Source organism: Platalea leucorodia, assembly GCF_965183815.1.
Source record: "Platalea leucorodia genome assembly, chromosome: 2".
NCBI lineage: Eukaryota > Metazoa > Chordata > Aves > Pelecaniformes > Threskiornithidae > Platalea > Platalea leucorodia.
In genome coordinates, this window is record NC_138824.1 from 132,573,423 (window position 1) to 132,594,853 (window position 21,431).

General features: G+C 48.2%; 1 protein-coding gene across 1 annotated transcript in view; it reads right to left on the reverse strand.

Moving 5' to 3' along the window:
- The window catches only part of SIDT1 (SID1 transmembrane family member 1), a gene marked incomplete at both ends in the record, with an annotated part of 46,425 nt that extends 29,878 nt beyond the window's left edge, over positions 1 to 16,547 (reverse strand). Inside the window, one exon of the mRNA XM_082337092.1 lies at positions 16,374 to 16,547. Coding sequence (XP_082193218.1) covers positions 16,374 to 16,547 — 174 coding nt within the window. The remainder of the gene's footprint in view (positions 1 to 16,373) is intronic.
- Positions 16,548 to 21,431: the final 4,884 nt, after the last annotated feature.

Here is a 21,431-nt window from a genome sequence, read left to right on the forward strand (position 1 = left end):
TAGAGGACAAAACTTCGTAACTGTTCTATGCTTCCATCTTGGCCTCAACTCCTGCATCGCCTCCTGCTGATGCGGCCCAGAACTTGGGAGCAGCCAGGGCCTGTATGGAGTAACTCACTGCTGGATGAGACAGTCCCTTAAATCCAAAGAGGACAGGCAAATCTTGGAGCCTGTTCCCCTTGGGAACCTCTATTAAGAGTCCAATTTGAAACCGCAATTCCTGCCCTTGCAGGAGATAGTAACTTGCAATGCCTAATGGGACATAAGCATATGGGATGCCCTTTGTAACCCTACTGTATCCTACGTGTCACACCAGCTGGGCTGAGGGCTTCCCTTCAGGCTGCTCTAGCTCAGCCACTACTCACTGCAATAGGGTTACAAAGGGGCAACGGCCTTAGTCTAGGGCTACAGGTAATATCCTCTCCTAGAGGTCAAGTTGTGCAGGCAACAATGCTACGGAAGGTATTACGCCTACTTAGAAGCAATAAGTACCAAAGTCAGGATCATCACATCTTTTTTCCAAAAAGTTACTCAAACTAAAGTGTTCTCCCCCCCACCTTATGCTTTTTAAAGGAACTGGAACCAGGAAAACTGTCCTGCTGTGCTGAAGAGGAAGGGAGAAGATATCCAACAAGTTAAAGAAAGTTTTTGTTTGTTTGTTTTTTTAAAGGGCCATTTAAACTGTGCCATCACCTTCTACAACAGCACTAGAAGATGCTTCAGGAAACTGAATGCTGCAGCTATTAGGTGGGACAAATAATCTGAGTCCCAGGGCAGCCTCAGTGCGTGGTAGCCTAGGAGAACCCACGCCCCTCAAAGCTCACGTGTGCATCTGTGTTCTGCCTCAGCTTGCTGGAGAGCCCCGGAGAGGTGGGGAAGAGCAGAGCAAAAGCAGGACCAAGACACATCTTGGTTACATGTAAGGACCTGGACTCGCTCTGGAGGGGAGGCAGCAAATGATACTTTCAACTCCAGCACTGCTTGAATTCCTACCCACCCAATTTGATAAACTTTCAAGGTTTCGGCGATCACCTGGCATGCCACGCTTATTTCAACTAATCCAATAAGTGACAGTGACGGCAAGTGAGCTCTTCAGAGACCCAAGTATTGATTCATCTTCCTGAGAAGAATAAACCCTCCACCCCCAGTGTACAGGCCTGTTACACTTCCTAGGTCCACTTGACACCCCCTGTTCATTCACTTCTTGGCACCTCTGCTCCTTCCCCATGGATGATCTTTTCTAAGGAGCATATAAAGGCTGAAATCCTTTCAAATCTTTGCTGACAAAGGAATCGGCCATTACATAATGGAAGATTCATTTCTGTGTCCTCAGATTTGGCTGCTTCCACCATCGCTGCCTTATAACCCCTACTGAAGACTACCCCTTTCTGAAGACAGCCTGCTTCATGCTGGTGAAATTTATACCATGTTGAGTCCCACCTTATGCAGCAGTGTGAAAGAACTCATGTGGGACCAGCAGAATAGGAAAAAAACACTTGAGCAGAAAGGAGACAAGCTACAACTCTAAGTGAGGAGTCACTGCCAAACAGCCTTCTCCTCATGAAGGACCTGAATTAGTCTGACTGCATTTCCTACAGAAAGTAGCTCTTACTTTCATTGTGCGATGTATTTCTTCATCTCCCATTCTGGAAAGCCCAGAAATAGGTTTGTTTTCAGAGTCACAAAATTGCCATGGTTGGAAGCAGCCTCTTGAGGTCCCCTAGTCCAAGCCCCCTGCTCAAGCAGGGTCAGCTGGAGCTGGTTGCTCAGGGCTCAGTCAGGTTCTGGATATCTCCACAGATGGAGACTCCAGAACCTCTCAAATAACCTGTTCCAGTCTATGACTGCCCTCGCAGTAAGGGGGCGGGGGTAGGTGGGAAAAAAAGGGTTTCCTTTTTTTCATCCTGTGTTCAGATTCAGTTATTTCCTATGTTTCACTTTGTGCCCATTGCCTCTTGCCCTGTCACTGGGCATCACTGAGAAGAACCTGGCTGCCTCTTCTCCATTCCCTCCCTTCAGGTATTTATACACATTGATGAGATCCCTTGAGCCTTCCCTGCTCCAGGCTGAACAGTCCCAGCTCTCTCAGCCTCCTCTCATATGAAATGTGCTCCAGTCCCTTAATCATCTTTATGGCCCTGCACTGGACTCACTCCAGTAAGCCCATACATTTCTTGTACTGGGGAGACCAGAACTGGACACAGTACTCCAGGTATGAAAGCTTTGCAGCTTTGTAACTGTAGAGCATAACTCTCCCTTCTTTTACAAGACAAAGCTGCCTATGTAAAAGCTTCCTGGACAAGCCCAACAGTTGAACTTCTCATACCGTGCCTCATTAGCACTCCATTCACGCACATTTTTACCCTGACACCCTCCTGCTAGCCTGAATGTCCATTGCTGAATCTAGCCAAAAGATTTAGCATTTTCATCTCCCATGAAAGGAAAGCTAATAAAGACCATGGCTGCAGGTGCAATAACACAGCTTAAAAATTTTGCAGGCTGGGCCTACCCAGCATAGGCCTCCTGCTGCCGCTCCACGTCCAGGTTTGAGCTCCTGCTGCTCCTCAAGAGCTAGTGCCCTTAGTGCACAAGGTTACAAATTGCCTCCTCTCTTCTGTCAACACTGATACTTGCTTCTCTCTCCTTAACCTATAGGTGAAAGCACTGAGCATAATTTTTTTGAGATCTCAAGGCTTTTCCAGATTAGGTGCTTTACTGGTCTCAGAGCAGTCAAGTTTCCTTTAGGGAAGGAGAGGAGGGGGGAAAAAAAAAAAAAAAAAAAAAAAAAAAAAAAAAAAAGAGACCTGCCTATGAATCCAAGACCATTAGATGTTTACTTAACTAACAATAAGCAATGCCAAGATTAATTCATTCTGTTAAGGACTGATCATCTATTTTCAGGCAGCCCTGCTGTAGTGGCAACTGCCGCTCCAGATGCCTGCAGGGCCTGCTCAGGGAACCAAAGACTTTCGCGAGTTTTAGCTTCCCCCATATAGTTAATATACAACTACTGAAAGGCCGTTTGATTTTGCAATGACAGGCTATATGCCCACAGCAGTAATCATCTCCATTTTACAGATGCTGGGACTCAAGGGTGCAAAAAGAGGCAGAGAGCCGCAAGCAACACGTTTAGAGCTTAACTGGGGACAGTGACTGAGACATTCAAAGCCCGAGATCTGCTCTGTACAGTTTCTACTGCATAACCCTCAGAAGCATCAGGTTAAGAGGGATGGTGTTATAAAGCCTGCAGCTCACCGCACACAGCTCTCTCACCCTCCTCCTGCAGCACCGAACGGCCAAGAAGCTGCCTCGTTGCCAGTACGTGGGGTGCATTCCTCTTCCCCCCCCACGTCCCTGACTTTCCAGCTGCTGCACAACAGTGCTTCTGCTCCCCAGACGACAGATCTGTAGTCTCTCTTCTGGGCAGCACTCAAGCGTCCCGCTCTCCTCCTCTTGGATGCTCTGCTGATATCTCACCTGGAGACCCTAGCCTGTTTTTCAAACCTCAGCGGTCCTCAAAGCTTCAGTCTTTGCAAACAGATCTCAAAGCAATTTTGTTCGTGCAATTACATGAATTACTGATCCCAAGGTTATTACAAAATTAGTGGAACTGACTTCCCCAAAATGACACCTCTGTCTAGTCTCATCTTTGATCCTGATTACCAAAGCTTGTGCAAGATGAGTCTTGGAAGACACTTAAGCGCATGGCTTACCCGTGCCTCTTGTACCCTTATGCCAGAGAAGGGCTGCAGCATTTCCCTGGGGGTGTCAACAGCAACAGATGCCGCAGAGCCAACATTCAGGACTAGGATTTCTGCTCTGCATCTGGGCCAGTAACAGGAGGCAAATCCTGCAGCCCACACCCTACTACAAAAAGGTTTAATCACTGCCCCTGTGGCATCTCTTCACCACAAAGGCAAAGGTGCAGGCCAATTACATGTTTGGTGCCTACCATAGTATAAGGCTCAACCATACAGCACCTCTCAAAAGGACATGCTATAAATTGCAGAACCCCAGAATGAGTGAGGTTGAAAGGGACCTCTGGAGATCATCTAGTCCAACAGCACTGCTCAAGCAGGGCCACCTAGAGCCAGTTGCCCAGTTGGGTTTTGGGTATCTCCATGGATGGAGACTCCACAGCCTCTCTGGGAGACCTGTTATGGTGTTTGCCCACCCTCAGGAAAAAAAAAAAAAGTTTCCCATCTATCCCAGAGAAGGGCAAGGGAAGGGAAACAAGAGCTTTGGTGATTAATGCTTTGATAGGGAGAAGCCTGAGAGGGGAGAGAAGGTCCCTTCCCTCTGCTGTGACCCAGCAGTTAGACCCCTCATTTAGTTTCCCTCTCTCCGCAAAACTAAGCTGACCATAGGCCGTCTACAACATTTAGTCAGCTTTCCTGCCTCTTCCATTATCTTATAATATTGCTAGTAAGAAATAGGATTACCAGGAGGATGGAGGCAAGATTCTCAAGACTCAATATTCTTTAAAATCTAAGCACTTATTCTCATTTCTTACCCACGTGAAAACTGGTATATGCTATATTACCACTATACATGACTTCCCTCCACGTTCTCTGTGTTCGGCGCTCCGTATTTGCTCCCTGTAACAGCTGGTTAGAGCTCCTTTGCCCTGTTCCCATAAAAGCCCATATTCAGGTGCCTTGAGCACCTTAGGTCTGATGATATCTGGGGCGGCATCCAGCTGCATCGAGGCAGGATCACCTCTGACCTAAGCATGGGCTCACAAGCGTGATTCCATTACACTTCTTTCATGCCTCTCGCCTTTCTCTCCACACTCTCCACAGGCAAAGCTGCTTCCCAAGCCACACGCAAATAGGGTGCTTCAGACAGACAGGAACATCAGAATGTCACAAGCAACATGTACAGAGCAGCTCATTAAGAAGATCCCAGTGTACTTTAAATTTCACCTCAATATATGAGCAATTCATTTGCAGTGAATACCTCTGCTCTTCCTACATTTGCACATAGCCCAGATCAATCAGGAGCATCACACCACCTAACCCCATCAAAATCTTTATAATAAAAGCCCAGAAAAAACCCAGAGTGATTAAGAAGTTGGACAGATGGTGACTGAGGTTCCAGCCCATCTAGTTATTTACCCTGCCGCCATCGCCACAGTAACACAGGGCCTCTCATGGGCAGGTCCTGCACTTTCAGGGCCAGATTCCAGCCCAAGGATGAGGCCCCGTTCTCCCCCTCACAAGTCTCAGGGATACAGCAGCAGCTCCCAGCAGCACAAAGCTTCGATTGACGGGCCTCTGCCTGACATAATAGCTACTCCTCCAAAACATGGCAATAAAACAGGTGGGATTTGCCTGTGGGCCAAACCTGCGCAAGAAGTTCCCAACTAACAGTCCCTCCAGATCCTCCTCACCACTTGCAAATGAGCTTGGGGATATCAGAGCAACAAAGTTCAGAAGACTCTAGGTGCAATTACGAGGAAGCTTGGGAGAACGCAGAAAGGATTAACATTTAACTGCAAGCAGGGCTTTTCTCATCTGCTGTCAATCACACTCTGATTTTGTGCTACAGCGTGGAAGGAACCCTAATTAGTGTCTTGGAGAAAGCCATTTTGCCTGGCAGGGTGAACTGTCTAGCAGAAGCGTCACAAAGGGACAACAATGAAGCACCTATAAACTGGTGTTTGTGCTTTTTCAGGCCTTCTTCCAATTAACCTACCTTAAACTTTTAATCCATGTTTTGCTTCCAGACTCTGTTTGCCCTCATATAGACAACAAACGCATTTTCATGCAGGTTTAGTAAATTCACCACTGAGCCAGTGCACGTAGTCCCATCTTTCTCTTTGAAAGTCAGCATTTGGTGTTTGCCTCAGAGCCACTGCTCCCACTACGTACAATCCTCCCTCCCAACACAGAAACAAGATCCTACCTATGTTGCATGTAGAGACAAGAGGAACTCCAGCTACAAAGCAGAGTTTTTATTTAAAATAACAATAAACTCCCGCACTAGAACAAAAGACAATGAGCCTCCTCTGCGTCCACCCCCACTCGCTTCGCGTTGGTGAGATGAGGAGGAGGTTTTGCCTGGGCAGTGAGGGGGTCAACCAGGTTGCCGTCACCCCTGCAACACCACCACCGCGGAGTGACTTCACTTCGGAGCAGACCGTTCCCAGTGCCGCAGAAAACGAGTTGCACCTCTCCCTTCCCCTTCCTTGTACACACACAGATGGAGGCTGTCTGTACTGGTACTATCCTACAGTGCTAGATTTCATCTGTACCTTCCAAGCCGAAATCCTCGCTTCCTGCAGATACTGGCAGTTAGGTTTGAGGTGGGACAGCCCAGGCTGGGTCTTGGGAAACAACCTCGTGTACCAAACGCTCCCTTTGACAGCCAGGCCCTGCACTAACATTTCTCAGCAATAACCATCCTGCTGCCTTTCGCGCAGCGGGGCTGAGGCAGGGTCGGGGCTGCTTTAGAGACTTTTGCTCCCCGCACTCCTTCCCATCCCCCAGCCTCTGCCATGCCCATCTCTATTCACCACCCAAGCTCATGACAGCTTTGTTTCTCAGAAGACTGACCTTGAGCTTTTTTTGGTATTTCAAAGTGGACAGGGGAGTTAGACAGCTGAATAAAGAGAGATCTCTCAGCACTATATAAAAACGTGTTAGACCAGGAAAGACAAATATTTGTACTTCGGTTCTATCACCACCCTGGAGATAGGGGGCAAAAAAAAGGAAAGAAAATTTAAAAAAAAAAACGCATCTGAATTCCATTCTCTAGATGGGAACAGGCAGAAGGAGCCGGTCCCAAATTCACACAGCTGAACAGGACCAACATGGCTGCAAACATTAAGCAAAATAAACCAGGCTCTTGTTGACACAAAAGAGTCCTTGGACTGATTATTAAGTCTGCGTTTCCCACATAGATTACACATCAGCTGAAGACTGCGGGGATTTGAATTTAAGAGCAGGCAGGAGGTTGCAACAACAGTTTGTGCTGCAAGCAAAGGTTTTCAAGAGCATTGCTGTGGATTCCTTTCCACAATCTCACGCCAAGCAAAACCTTTGAATCACACCAGGGCCTCGCTCGCCATGTTCTCTGCCGCACCCACACGTAAGCCGCTCCTTGCGAGACTGTTGGAGATTATCGGTACACGTTGCGACAGGACCTGGTTGTGGGCCTGACAAGGCACCAAGCCAAGCCAGCGGGCAGGGAACACATCCCGCAAGCAAACACACAGGCTGCTAGTTACAATGGAAGGTCTCAGCGCAGGACACGTCCACAAAAGCCACTGAATTGCTGCTGTCTGCTGTTGCACAAGAAAGAGGTGCTTCGTTTTCATATAAACCCTGAAATTAAGCGAAGCAGGATTCAGCCAGATGGGCTAGAGCAATTGAGGCAGTGAATACAGCACATACCTGTCAGCGCCGAGCTCGGCTGCTCTTCCCACTGCCAACGCAACAGAGGGAAGCTGAGACCCTGAAGGAAAATAGTTATGAGACAGAGCGACAGGCATTACAGAACCTCTTTCCTGCCCTCTCAGGAGACAGGAGCACCACTCCTGTCTGACAACAAAACAAGTGGAGCTCAGAGGAGCATTCCCTTTCAGCCTTTCTCTGTCTGACTTCGTGCCCTGATCTCAGTAAGTCTTAATTGCCAAAAGCAATCTGTCCAATAACCTTGGCCCACAGTTTTCTCCCATCATTTCTGCCAGGAGTATTAAATATCCAAAGCAGCATAAACTAAGTGACAGGCTCTGGGTATGTCAAGCACAGCCTCAGTCACATTAATGTAATTGTTCCAGGATTAATATTTTGCATTTAGAAGTTTCAATTTGTGCAAATACTCTGTACGGACTTACAGTCTGCCATGGACATTCCCATGAGTTCACTTGTTTGCAACAGTGTCTGTGCAGCATAAATGGAAGCAAGAAAAATACAAAGCATGTTAATATTTGTCTTTTTCCTTTTTTGAAATTTTGTCCTTTAACCAATGTCACTAGGGAGTCTCCAGGGCAGCCAGAAAGAAAAACTAGGAATTGCCATACTGGATGAAGTAGGTACCCGTTTCTGACCACCCTCAGACTTCAGGAAGACCTTAAAAATAAACAAATAAAGCCTTTTTTGAACAGCCAGTTAAGGAACAAACGACTCTAATAAATAGCGTCTTCCTAACCCTTAGCAGCTGGAACTCTGGGCTAGGGCAACCCTCAAAACAAAAGGGCTTATAACCTTTCCAAATTTGCCGCAAGCCCAAACTCACGGCAGTAACTCCAGGGATTACTGTCACAACACAAATATCTGGTTCTTTCTTGGCTCCCAAGTTCTTCACCTCAGCGACACTTCGGATGTCCAGAATTACGTATCCTACATGTTGTCTTCTTTTCTTTTTTTTTTTTTTTAAACCATTGTTTGTTTGTTTTAAACCACACTGAAGTAGGTATTTCTATGCCCAAAGAAAAACATCAGCATCAAGAAAGTAAGGAAGGCTGCTTCTGAAATCCTCTGTGTTGCTCTAAATATACACAGCAGGAAATAGCGCTTGCTTATGCAAACGTACTAAACTATATTCTCAAACTGAGCAGATGTCACACCCTTGCAACACAGCTTTTACAGACTACACTTTCATTCCCTCAATATCCCCTGAAATAACAGATGAGGTCTGTATGGGAAAAGCACACCTTCCTACCCAACAACTTCTGCACAAGTTATTTAAGGACATTTCAGCCTCCACTTACAATGCAAATGTTTGTATTATAAATTGCTGCACTGTTCTTGGAAAGAGTTCAAACCGAGGAGAGACATTTTGATGAAGTTACTCTTATGCAGAAATTTTTTTCTTTTTTAATCTAAACATTGTGGGGGGTGGGGAGGGGGCAGCAGGGGGAACAACAAAACCTGATCAGCTTTGATTTTCAACAACAGGACAGTCCAACAAGAAGAGAGTGATTTTAAGATTTAGAACAACATGCAAATTCAAAAGAGATGCTTCAGTACAATGACAAGTTATCAAGCTTGACAGCATTAGCTTACACATTAGAAATAAAAATAAAATTCTTGCCAGCACTGAAGTCACCATCTGAAGGTCTGCGGGCCACCCTGCAAGAAACCAGAGCAGACCTCTTAAGCTTTTTTCCTGTAGACTGCAAACTAATAGGCTCCTTCAAGATGTACTCTCTTTTGCCCCTCTAGGTAGGGAAAGACCTTCGCTCTCTACAACTGCCTGAAAGGAGGTTGTAGCGAGGTAGAGGTCGGTCTCTTCTCCCCAGTAACAAGCGACGGGACGAGAGGGAACAGCCTCAAGTTGCACCAGGGGAGGTTTAGGTTGGATATTAGGAAAAACTTCTTCACCGAAAGGGCTGTCAGGCCCTGGCACAGGCTGCCCAGGGCAGGGGCTGAGTCCCCGTCCCTGGAGGTGTTTAAAAGACGGGTGGATGTGGTGCTCGGGGACATGGTTTAGTGGTGGACTTGGCAGCGCTGGGTTAACGGTTGGACTCGATGATCTTGAAGGTCTTTTCCAACCTAGACAATTCCATGATTCTATGCTTCTAAATCCACAAAGAACAAAAACCTAGAAAACCAAAGAGTAATTTAAGTTTGAAGGGATCTCAGGTGGGCACATGATCCCATCCCCAGCTCAAAGAAGAGCCACCTCTCACACCATTCTTTCACTTGGGATATCCCATTTTTGCCAGAGCCAAACTTTCCAAGACTATATTTTCTGCTGCAGAAAACAACAGTCAAGCTCATGTTTTCAGCAGATCTCCACACCATTTCTCTCACAGTTTAGTTTTGCTTTCTCCTGTAAGCAAGAGCTTTTCGCATGACTCTGGGCAGGGTGAGGAGTGGCCAAGAAACCCCACTGAGAAGCAGCAAGAGCATTCCAAGTGCTGTGTGCTGCCTACGCTGTCACCTCCTAGGGTTGGTTGTTTTCTTTAAAAAGAGATAAATTACACATACAAAAGTTATTCCAAAGGGATTCTGTTGAACCTTGCTTGGCTTCAGACATCATATACTATAACTTGCTTTGATTTTTCTGGATTTGACATTGTGCCTACATTTCTGCCTCATAAGGAATTTAATATTAGGCTCCAGAAATGGTGTGCTGAGGCTCTTCCAGTGTCCTGTGGTGAACAGACTAGAGCCAGCAACCAAAAAGCAACGGTGTTCGGGCCAAGACTAACATTATGAAGAAGACATGCAGGAGAGCAAGGGAATACTTTGAGGTAGTTTAGTTTCAGCCTAAAGAATCCTACACATGCAGCTTAAAATCAGCTCAGAAGCAAGAGGAGAAAAAATTGCTCCTAGAATTGTTATAACAGGCATGGGTGCTGCTGCAGTGGGACCTACATTCGCACATGAAGCAGCAGAGAACAGTAAACACAGATTTGATCAGTGCCACTTATTAAGCCAGGTTGCCCTGTGCAGCAGATCAAGGAGTTTCCCTGCAGCTACGACAGATGGCTTTGGTCTGAGCAAGTGACTTGTCACACAATCCCAGAGGAACGTATGGGTGAACTCCAGTTCTGGCTCCTTGCCTAGAGCAAAGCAAGTGCAGCTGCCATCCAGATCTAGGATATGAGAGACCCATTCACGAGGGGACTGAGGAACCCAAATGCATCATGCTCTTTGGGCTGGAAAAGGCACTTGTTCTCTACTAGAGGGTCACAAAGTTTAATGCATCTAATTGAAGGACTTCTGTTCTTCTTGGTGGTGTTGATTCCTCTCTTCCCTTAGGTCAGTCAACTTTTTCTCATCTGCAATCATGAAAGAAGGAAGGGTAATGATGTTAGCAACCCTCCATGGTGGCACACAGCCTCCCTCACTCATTCGGTGAGGGTAATTTTTTACTCATCACCCCTCAGATAGACTCCACATAGGCAACAGTCATTCCAGGGCCACACATCCTCGCATGGCGCAACTGCTCAGCAGAGAAGCCACAGCTTAATCTACTGCCAATCACACCTTACAGTAAGGCTGGGCCATATGGGAACTGAGACTGGGGCTCTGTTTCTAGTCCTGGCAAGGGAGGAGGAAAATATCACCCACTCTTTCTCCTAAAATAGGTGCAGCCCACTGCAAGCCCACTGCTTTTGAGCTCATCATATAGGTGCAGCCCACTGCTCAGCTTTTGGGCTCATCGCAACCAAGATGCACTGCATGAATGTACAAGAGCTGTGTCTGGGTTGCAGAAGCTTGGCCTACAAATGGCAGGTTGGAAACTTGTTCTCCTGAGAGATACTTGGTTTTCCAAATATAGTCCAAGTATCTTCCAAATCATGCATTCAGCTGACCTGAGGTCCGATTAGGAAGAACTTTCATTGTCTCCAACAGTCTTCTTCCTCATGATACTCTCCTGCACCACTTAGGACCTGGTACAGGAAATACCCACATGCACAGTATAGTGGCATTTGTGTTTTCAGCAGATTAACTATTAGCAACTGCCAGAGCTTACAGTGGTGGAAAGAGTCATTCACTTTGAATTCCCTCAGTACTCAGACACCCCCCCCCCCCCCCCTTTTTCTCTTTTTGGAAGCCCCTGTATTACTGTAATCGTGGAACTAAGCGCGTTGTCTCACTTGTCACATAAAGCCTTCTCCAGTCAGTGGTAAATCCAGCAGAAACATTTTACAACTCTTGTTCTGTCTTCTGGGCTGGAACACACTGCAGAGGCAGCTCTAGCAAATCAGCTCTCCTTCCTTCCTCCTTCCCAAGTAGGGACATGTTGATTATGTGGAATTGGAGATGCTCATGAGTGTGCTCATTTTTCCCCCCATCCTGGATGTCTCCAGTTTAGACAATCCTAAAATAAGATAATCCTGTTTGCCCAACTAAGTGTTCACCAGACTTTTAATAGCGCGCATCTGCCTTTGCTGTTAGAGCTTGGGTGCATAGTGACAGGCGCAACAGCTGGTTTTATTACTGTATTTCTTACACTCGCAGTTAAACATTAAACAAACAGCTCTGCAGAGGGGAAAATTTCATAGTGCAGCTAGGAGGAGGAAAAGGGAACTAGAAAAGCAATAAGACTACCCCATAACAAATGAAGACTTTCCACCATGAGGAAGGAGTTTGACACGTCCCTTTGTTCACAGGCCAATTCTGGAGGACCCTTGCAGCAGAGGTGGCTGTGTTTCTCCTCAGCACAGCTTTACTTTTACAGTTCCACCTCAGGAATTAAGGCATAAATCCTAGTTGCCGAGTGCAAAAGAGCCTGGCAGCTCTTCTGTCTCAAGACACAAGGTGAAGTGTTTCTGAACAGCACATGGGAAGGTTTTTCCCACACACACACACAGAGAAGAGACCTGGCAATGTATACATGCATAAGAGTTTCAGCTAGGTGACTTGGTCAGCATGTAAGTAGCCTTATTTTCATTTTACACACCCAGGAGCTGCACAGAACGGAAGTCACTTGCCTGTCTCAAAGCAGCTCTGCTCCAGAGCCCTGAGTTGTACTTTCTTCACCTTGTATAAATCTGCTCATGAGCAATCTCATAGGACTTGCTTTTCCCCTTCCCTCACGCATGCATACCTGTATCCCAAGGAGTAAGGAAGATTATGTGGATGCACATCCTCTGAGATCAGGCAAGCACAACCCTTTTCAGAAAGTGGTAAGTCTCTAAAGCACCAAACAGGAGTAACAGTCTTGTTCCCTCCTTTCTCTCATCCGTCATTCAAGCATTGCTCTATTCAGCTGCATTTTCAGATGTGCCCTGGCAGCCACAGCATGTGAGCAACCAGAACATTTACAGAGGACTGATGGGTCACAAGCCAGCCTTCATGCCTTGTCCTTGGCTCCAAGTTGTCCCTTGCTTTGTAGGCCTGCCCTCATGAGAGAGAGCAGCAAAGAGGGAAAACAGCAGAACCTGGAGCATCAGGAAAACAAATCCCTGTTTCAGAGCCAGACCACTCCAGACCTGGCTTTGCTTCAGAAGGAAAGCAATTAAACTCACACACTGCAGCCCTTCCACATGGAAAATGCTCTTTTTATTCAATTAAATTTCCTGTAACTAAGGTCAATGGTCCATGTGGTACCTGCCTCAAGGTATCAGAAGCTTCTGGCTGACCTGCCATCAGCATGGAGACAGGAGGAGCCTGAAAAGACCAGAAAGAGCAGAGAGCTCACAAATGGTAGGCAACTGGCAAACAGTGGCTGATGCTCCACTTGCTAAGAGTTCGAGGCTAAAGACTGCAGTGAACGGCAAGGACTGGTACACTGAGTTTTTACAGGACTTGCATTCCTTCAGGAGGTCCAACAACTACCCAGAGGACAGCACGTCCCTAAGTATCTTCACAACTCTTGCACAAGAAAAACTTGCCCACAAGAGCATGGTCCCAGATTAAAGTCGAGATTTCCACCACCGAGCTCCTAAACTTTGAGCGATCCTCATCACCAGGGAGATGCAGGACCACCAGGACAAACCAACCTCTAGCTCTGACCAGGCTGGCAAGAGGAGACCCAGCCATGTTTGCCTCTCACCAGTTCAGAGCCACAGCTGGGGAGGGCACTGCACACCCCTGCAGCCAGTTGTCTTGATTAGGCCAGATGCCTTCTTGAAGGCTTCTGCTGCTTCAGCTCAGGCCCGGCAACAGGACCTGGGCTGATTTCTGATACCCTTTGCTCCTTGAGGCTTGACTTTTGGCCATTGAAGTGAGTATTTCATTTGAACTTGCAGGGAATTTTTACCTGCGCATATTGCATTTTCACTAAACCCTAGGGAATTTTAATAGGTACCTTTATTAGGCCTTTTTTGTGTGTGTGTCAATACAAACATTGTAGTAAACCTCATTTAATCACTTTGTAGATGCTAGAGTAACCAATGATTAGTTACTGCTAAATTCTTGTGATTCTCTCTTTACTGTGAACAAATTCTAAGTTGCTACTGAATACATATAATCCTTAGACATAAACCGTTGACCAAGTTTGAGACTAGGACTGGATCCAGCCACACCTGGGCTCCTCTCAGAGAAGGAGTTTAGAAAGCAAGGGGGTCCATTCCAAACCTCGTGACTCAATGGGAGGGCCTCCTTTACCCCCCTTGTATTTCCTTCTATCTCAATCTTCCCTTCTCTCTGTCTCTTTATACATATATTCCATTAATCTAATAAGTAACAGAGTTAACCTTGCCATCAAACTTTGTTAAATTACCCCTTTATAAATTTTTATCCAAATCACTATTTGCAAATATCTGTGGTGGTGACTATTTAAGAGACCTAACCACTCATTTTGCGACAGCATCCATAGGGCTCCTCAGTGAGGAATCATGGAATGGTTTGGGTTGGAAAGGACCTTTCAAGATCATCTAGTCCAAACGCCCTACTGTGGGCAGGGGGGCATCTTCACTAGGTCAGGTTGCTCAAAGCCCTGTCCGACCTGACTTTGAACGTTTCCAGTGATGGGGCACCCACAGCTTCTCTGGGCAACCTGTTCCAGTGTTTCACCACCCTCATCATGAAAAAATTTCTCCCTTATGTCCAACGCAAATCTACCCTCTTTCACTTTAAAACTGTTGCCCCTTGTCCTGTCACTACAGGCCTTGGTAAAAAGCTTCTCTCCATCTTTCTTATAAGCCCCCTTTATATATTGAAAGGCCATAATAAGGTCTCCCTGGTGCCTTCTCTTCTCTAGGACCCTCCCTATCCTTAGAACCTTTTCTGGGCACCCCTCATCAGAAAGGCTCCTGGCACAGTCCATCTTTATTTAAGTGGTTTTTCTCTTCCAAATGAGTTTTCATAGCAAGAGCTGGTTGCAGGATCCTCTTTAAGCATGCTCGTGGCAGTACTTGGAGAGCTCTGCATTAAAAAAATATTGAGCCTCAAACCTGAGATTTCCCTTCTTAGATATGCTCTTGACCAGCTCAGTATCTCTGCAGAAATTTCACAAAACATGAGATTAGTGGACTAAAGTTTCTGCTTAAATGCAGTGGTAGTCTGGACTGGGTGGCTCTTCACAGCCATGGGAATGACCTAGTGTCTGAAAGTAGCCATCAAGCAGAAAATGCATTTAGATACCTGCAAACAGCACAGAGCAGCTGTGTACTCCCTCCCCACCTCCTCCCACTCCGCTATCACCCCAGTTGTTCTCCTGGAGAGAAAACTTTTTCCTTGAAGGTGTCCAGCAAAGCACGTGGCTTCCAAGAGCACATTCAATAGAAGGAACCGGATTCGTTTTAACTGAAGTCAGCCCACATGCTGTCTCTGCTAACAAGCCACACACAACACTTGATCTGCCAACAGGCCCTCATCATAATACCCAATACCTGTAACCCCTTAAGAATTCTAATTTATACCACCACCAGCTTCTTCAAGGAGGTTCATGCCCAAAGCATGCTTTTGGCCTCCTGGGTTCAGTCGTGGCACCCAACAGTTAAGCAAAGCTGTGCTCAGTTGCATCATAGCCCTGACACACAACCCCTGCCCCATAAATACCAGGTGCACTTTATGACATGGTAATGCACATAATGGGAGAAAGACAAGTATTTAAAGGTCTGGATCTTTTGGAATTTCAGAGTAAAGCAAAGCAATGGATGATTAATGCCACCTGCCCCTGCTTCTCCCCCACCCCCTTTTATCATGATCTCTCTACAGCTACCTTCACACTGAAGCATTAGAAATGTAGTGTAGAAAAAACAGTGTTTTCCATTTTGTCTTGTCCTGTGCAACTGAGGATAGGGGGGAAGATTCATTTACCCTGTTCACCATCTTTTGGTACATGAGCACATCTTACCCAGCAATTAACACCCAATCCAAACAACGGGGGCAGAGTTTCCAAGGTACCACTTAGCTAATTGAGATAAACACGACATTAAAAAGGGGGGAGGGGGGAAAACCCGCAATAGCATACATAAATGACAGGCTTCCCTCCCCATCACAAACAGCCGTGGCCTCAGCAGCGCTGCCCCGCAGCCTCCTCACATCGCACCTCACCTGCGCGGCCCTGGCTCACCTCCCCGGGGACAGCACCCTGCTCCTACTGAAGCACTCAAGTGTGGAAAAAATGGTATTTAAAAAGGCTCATGGAGTGCATACCGCCCCCCCCCCCGCCTTTTTTTTTTTTTTTTTAAGGTAGCTCTATTATCCTCATAATTCCCTTCTAGAGTCTAAACCCATTTTGCTGCCAGAAGCGCCGGATGCCGAGCCCCCGTCCGGGAGGCGCACCAAACCGCCTGCCGCCCCCCGCTCCGGGGACGCCCGCAGGTGCCCCGCGGCTCCCGGCCCCGCGGCGGCGGGGGAATGCGGGCCGGACCGCGGGCGCGGAGGGAGAGCCCGGCCCGCTCCCGCGCAGCGGCCGAGCTGCAGCGGCGGCCCCGGCGCCCTCCCCTCCCCGGCCGCACCGGCGGAAGGAGGGCGAGGGGGGCACGGTGCATTTCCCCGGCGCCCCGGGGACGCTCCTACCTGCCCGGGCTCGCTGCTGTAGGCGAAGGCGTAGACCCGCTCCGCGCTGATGTTGACGGCGCCCCGGTAGACGCGGCCGAAGGCGCCGGGCGCGGGGCCGCCCCGCGCCGCCGCCGCTGCCCAGAGCAGGGCGCAGAGCAGCGCCCCGGGGGCTGGGGCTGCCCCCCCGGCCATGGGCTCGTCCCTGCCGCCGCCGGCCCCGGCCGCCCGGTGCGGCAGCCGGACTGTCTCTCGCCGGCAGGGCGGGCGTCGAGGCGCTTTATTTGCAATTTAAATCAATAGCTCGGCGACAGGCAGAGGCGCCGGGGGAGGCGGGGAGGCAGCCCCGGACACCCCCGCCCCTCGATCGGGGGACGCCGTGCAACTTTCCCCGGGGAAGGACCCTCCGCCGGCCGGCGGGGAGGGCACGGGCAGGGAAGGGAGGCTGGCGGGCTGGCCGGCCCCGGGGAGGAGGGTCTCCTTCCTGCGCCCGGCCCCAAATTCTGAGCCGGCTCTGGTAGGCGGTTGTCAGGTAGCTTTTCCCCTTGGGGAGCTGCGCCGTGAGCTTGCGGCATCCGCAGGGCTTCAACGCCGCCGGCCCACCGGGTCAGGGGCGTCCTCGCCCCACGCTCTGCCGGCTCGCTGGAGCGGCGGCTTCCACCTGCAACGCGTCTCGCATTGGTTTTCGGCTGCTCGTAACTTTGGGATAAACGCCCTTGTCTTTTAGTTCAGTCCAACGGTGTGAAAGGCTGCAGTGACATGTCATTTCATTAATTCAGGCATGGCTTGGTGCATCTCAAGTTCTTTTGAGTTGTTCATGAAACTGCTGCAAACAGCACTGCGATACTCTTAACCTTTCCAGCCAGATGAGAGCGGTACTGTGAAAGGGCCGGGGGTCTCTCTCACGGTTTACCCCTCCTATGTTCCTCTGCTGAAAACACATCTGGGAAATGTGTCAGACCCTGTGGTGGAGGGAGGCACTTTTAAGTCAGAGAAGAGAGCATTACTAGAAAGCAGCCTCAAAGGTTTTTCAGACTGAGGATGAACTTGTAGGAGCTGCAGTTTTATAAAGCCAGCCTGCAGCCTCCAGCTGCGGTGGCTCTGGCCACAGCTTTCCAAGTTGCGGGTTTTGTTTTCAAGACTGAGAGATTTCCTGGGGGTCGCTTGTCATCTTTGGAGGAAAAGTTGCAAAGCTCAGCAAAACGAGTCAGCGTGTGTTATGCTGTCATTTTGATCTCCGGGCCTTTGTGTGATCTCTGCCAAGAGAAAAAAACAAAATAATTGTCAGTGATTTCTGTGTTCGCCATTAAGCAGGCTGCTGTTCAAGTCACCCTGCCTTCTGTCAAAGTCCCAAGAAGTGGCATTAAGGGCAAAACCCCGCCTTTGAGATCCGCTGGAAGATGGACACTCCAACATGCAATGTTTGCCTTTCAGCCTGAGATGTCACGCCGCGTGGACCAGGAGACCTGCACAATGTCACCTCTGAGCTCCTGTGACTCCGTCTTGCCTCTTACTGGGACACAGTGTGACCTGTCCTGGGGGACTTCAAGCAGTGGTGGCACTGGGAGACTGGTGGCTTCCCCTCCCCACCCTGTAGGGCCCAGGGCTCCCGAACCCGACAGCCCCCCTCTCGCCCACTGCCCTCTGCAGACCCACAGGCCCCTCTGGCAGGGCGGGTAGCCCCCCAGCAGTGCTGGAGGGAGCAGACTGGGGAGCACATCTGCCCCCAGAGAGGAGAGGCTTCAGGGAACAGGAGGAGGTACGGCGAAGCAAAAGCATGTCGGGGCCATGCCAGGTTGCTCAGAGCAACGTGGCAGATGGCACAAGGCCGCTATTCTGCAAACCAAGGTAGCTCTGGCAGCTGCAAATAATTTTTGTGTCATTTGGTGCCGTGCGTATTTCAAACGGGGAGATCAGCGTGGTGTCGGCGCGTTGTCCCTCCCTAGTCATGTTGTCTTCATGACAAAGAAGTGGCTCTTCGTATAGTCCACACTTTCCAATGCGGACTTACGGATTTCTTAAAGTACTTGTGATAGTACGTTTTGGTATCCTACCCAAGACCATGAATTTTTTCCTCATTTTGAATTTGAGAATTCAAGTTTTCTTTTCAAAGTGTAATACTTCCTGCTTGTCTTTGTTGATCTCAGTGTTTTGAGGTTCTTCCTGCGATTTAGAAATGTTAAACCTTTGTTCAAATCCTTGCCTCCAAAGTGTGGTACTGCCCAACTCGGTGTTGTTTGCAGTTTGAAGTCAAAGGTCAATTCCACCGTCCGAGTCACTAATTAAAGTAATCAACCCTAGCAGGCAGATCAGATCTCTTCATTTGATATACCTTCCTATTGACAGGAAAATACCCACTGCTACAGTTTGGGAATTGCTTTTCAATCACACACCCCTCTCGTGTTAGTTCCACCTGAGCCCTATTTGCCTTTGTGCGAGTGGTGTTCCAGGCAATGTCAAAAGCCCTTCTGAAGTCAAAAAGTGTTTTGTCTGTTCCTTTCAGCACCTACTAAGTCAGCTACCTCAGCAAAGAAATAAATTAGGTTACTTTGACATGATTTGTTCTGGACAAATGCACACTGCCTGTTTCTCATCACTTTATTGTTATTTAGCTGCTTGCACGCTGATTGCCGAACAGCTTGTTTCATTATCTTTCCAGATAACAAATGGAGGTTGGCTGATTTATAACTCTTCACTCATCCCCTTTGATAAAGATGGGTAGCCCCTTTTCCCTTTTCACTTCCACCTGGATCTTGTTCTCGAATGGCAGCATGTATTTTGGAAGAATGAACGAGTCCCTGTAAGAGACAAGATGCTGACCCAGACAGCCTGTGGGTCTGGTCAGTGGAAGTGGGCTGGTATTCTTGTATGTGCCACAGTAGTCCGGCGTCTGGGGACAGCGAGGGCCACGCTGCTCCCTAAGGGACAGGGAGCCGAGTGCCGTGCTGTGACCAGCAGAGCAGGGACCTCAGTGGCCAGGGCCCCTTCCCACAGGACCTCAGCAAGGTGAGCAGGGCAGGCCTGGAGATGGCAGCTGGGAGTCCAGATCGCCAGACAAGTCCGTGGCGATGGGATAGGTCTGAGGCCAAGCCGGGAATGTAAGTCAGCGAGTCAGGTCCGGTGATGGCAATTGGGGACGGATACAGCCCTGTGATCAGCAGGCAAGTCCACAGCAATGAGGCAAGTCTGAGGTCTGGCCAGCAAGTTGGTTGACAGGTCCGGGTTGATGGGACACAGGCACGGCTGTCACGCAGCTGTAGCTCAGGCAGGGCCAAGCACCGGAGCCTCAGCTGAAACGCAGCTCCCATGGGAAGGGGGAAGTCGGCCCTCGCTGAGGTCTCACCGCAGCCCTGCCTCCAAGGTCACTAGAGGGAGGGAAGGGGGGCAGCCCTCAGCTGCGCTATCTCTAGGCTGGCAGCGAGCCTGGGGTGCCAGACCTCCGGGAAGGGGGATGATGCTCTCAGAGCCCTTTCCTCCGGCTGGGGGGGGGCACGTGTTTCCTAACATGGCCCATTTTTCCAGTGTAAACAAAGCCCAGGCTTGTGAGTGTCCCAGGGGAAGGAGGAACGGTGCTGAACCAGAGGCTCACAAGAGTGTGGGGTTTTTTTTTGCTATAGCACAAAAGTAGAAAATCTCACTGCCATTGGAAAAAAACACAGTAAGCAAATGACATTTCTCCTGGTAACCAGTGCTGCAAAAACATCCAGGATAGAGGGAAGATCTTAATTACAAAGGAATTCCCCAAATCATACTAGCTTGGAAGGGGATAGAAAACGAGCATAAACATGTTAAGAAACCAAATTGGTGGGAGACCTGATGGTTTTAAACCACTGCCATCTGAATATGTAGTCTCCATCTTATGTAAGCTCCACTGTGAGCAAATAGATGCTGTAGATGCTCAGCTGGCTTCTGCAGAGATAACGCAACATTTTCAGACTCTGCTGTAAATGCAGTGTGACGAACAACAAGAACTGAAAGGTAGACAGGCTTTTAAGATGTCTGATAGAACCTGCTCCCCGTATTCTTATTAGGTGGCTGAAGTGTTTGAGAATAGGCTGGCTGAATGAGAAGTCTCTGGCTTGTATTATATTTGTTTGTATTAGGTATTTAACATTTATATTTGATCATAATTAATAATAGCAGAGAGGTTTACTAGGCTTCAAAGTGGATGATGTATTGATCTAATTGTGCCTTTATCGCTTTCTTCTCTTTTCAATAGACCTTGTTCTTCAAGACAATTTAAAGCCACGTTAGGAGAGAATTCCAAATGCGCCCTTAATTTACGCTTTTGGGTTCCAAATTTTCAAATAAACAGAGAGTAATGAATCCAGTGCATTGCCTTGCACATGTGCCTAGGATGAAGGATTTGTTTTACCACAGGCTGAACGCTGATGTTCAGTTTCAGGTTGCATATGGTATCTATGTTTAGTGCCTAGATGGAAACCGAAGTTCAGGTGCAACCACCAGTATAAAAAAACGTCAGCTGCATTTGCAGCACTTCAAGCAGAGGCAACTCCTGGTAGTATTCCTCTGTCACTTTTCTTCTCCCCTCGTAATTTCATTCTTTTTCTTTTTGTATCGCATGCAACACAATTTCTTCCCGCAGCACATTACCCATTACCACCTGCACCTTCCATGAATCTTTTTACAGTGACGTTGGTAAAGCCAGAATTAGATTGATGAGGACCTTAAGCGTGAGGAAATCTTGGTGAAAGGGAATTTTTCTCTTTAAGCAAGGAAGGAGTTTTGAATGAAAGGTTGATAAACCCTGTGTCTTCACTTTCCACCTCCAACAGACAAAATATTAGGCTCACACTGTAATACAAAATATTAACTGTAACCCTTCGCAGTAATTTACATCTTGTTTCCACATATGTGACAGGGAAGTGGTGTATTCGTGGGGCAAGTCTATAGGAAATAGGTTGCGCTCCTGTGTAAGCTAAATGCCTTGTTTAAGAACAAGTCGCTTTGTGGAAGCTGGAAATTCCTTGCGGGTGGGGAGGTACACCCTTCCTCAGTGGCACAGCTAACGAGATCTGTTTTTTAAAACACAGCCAAGGGCCACTCTTTAATTTGATG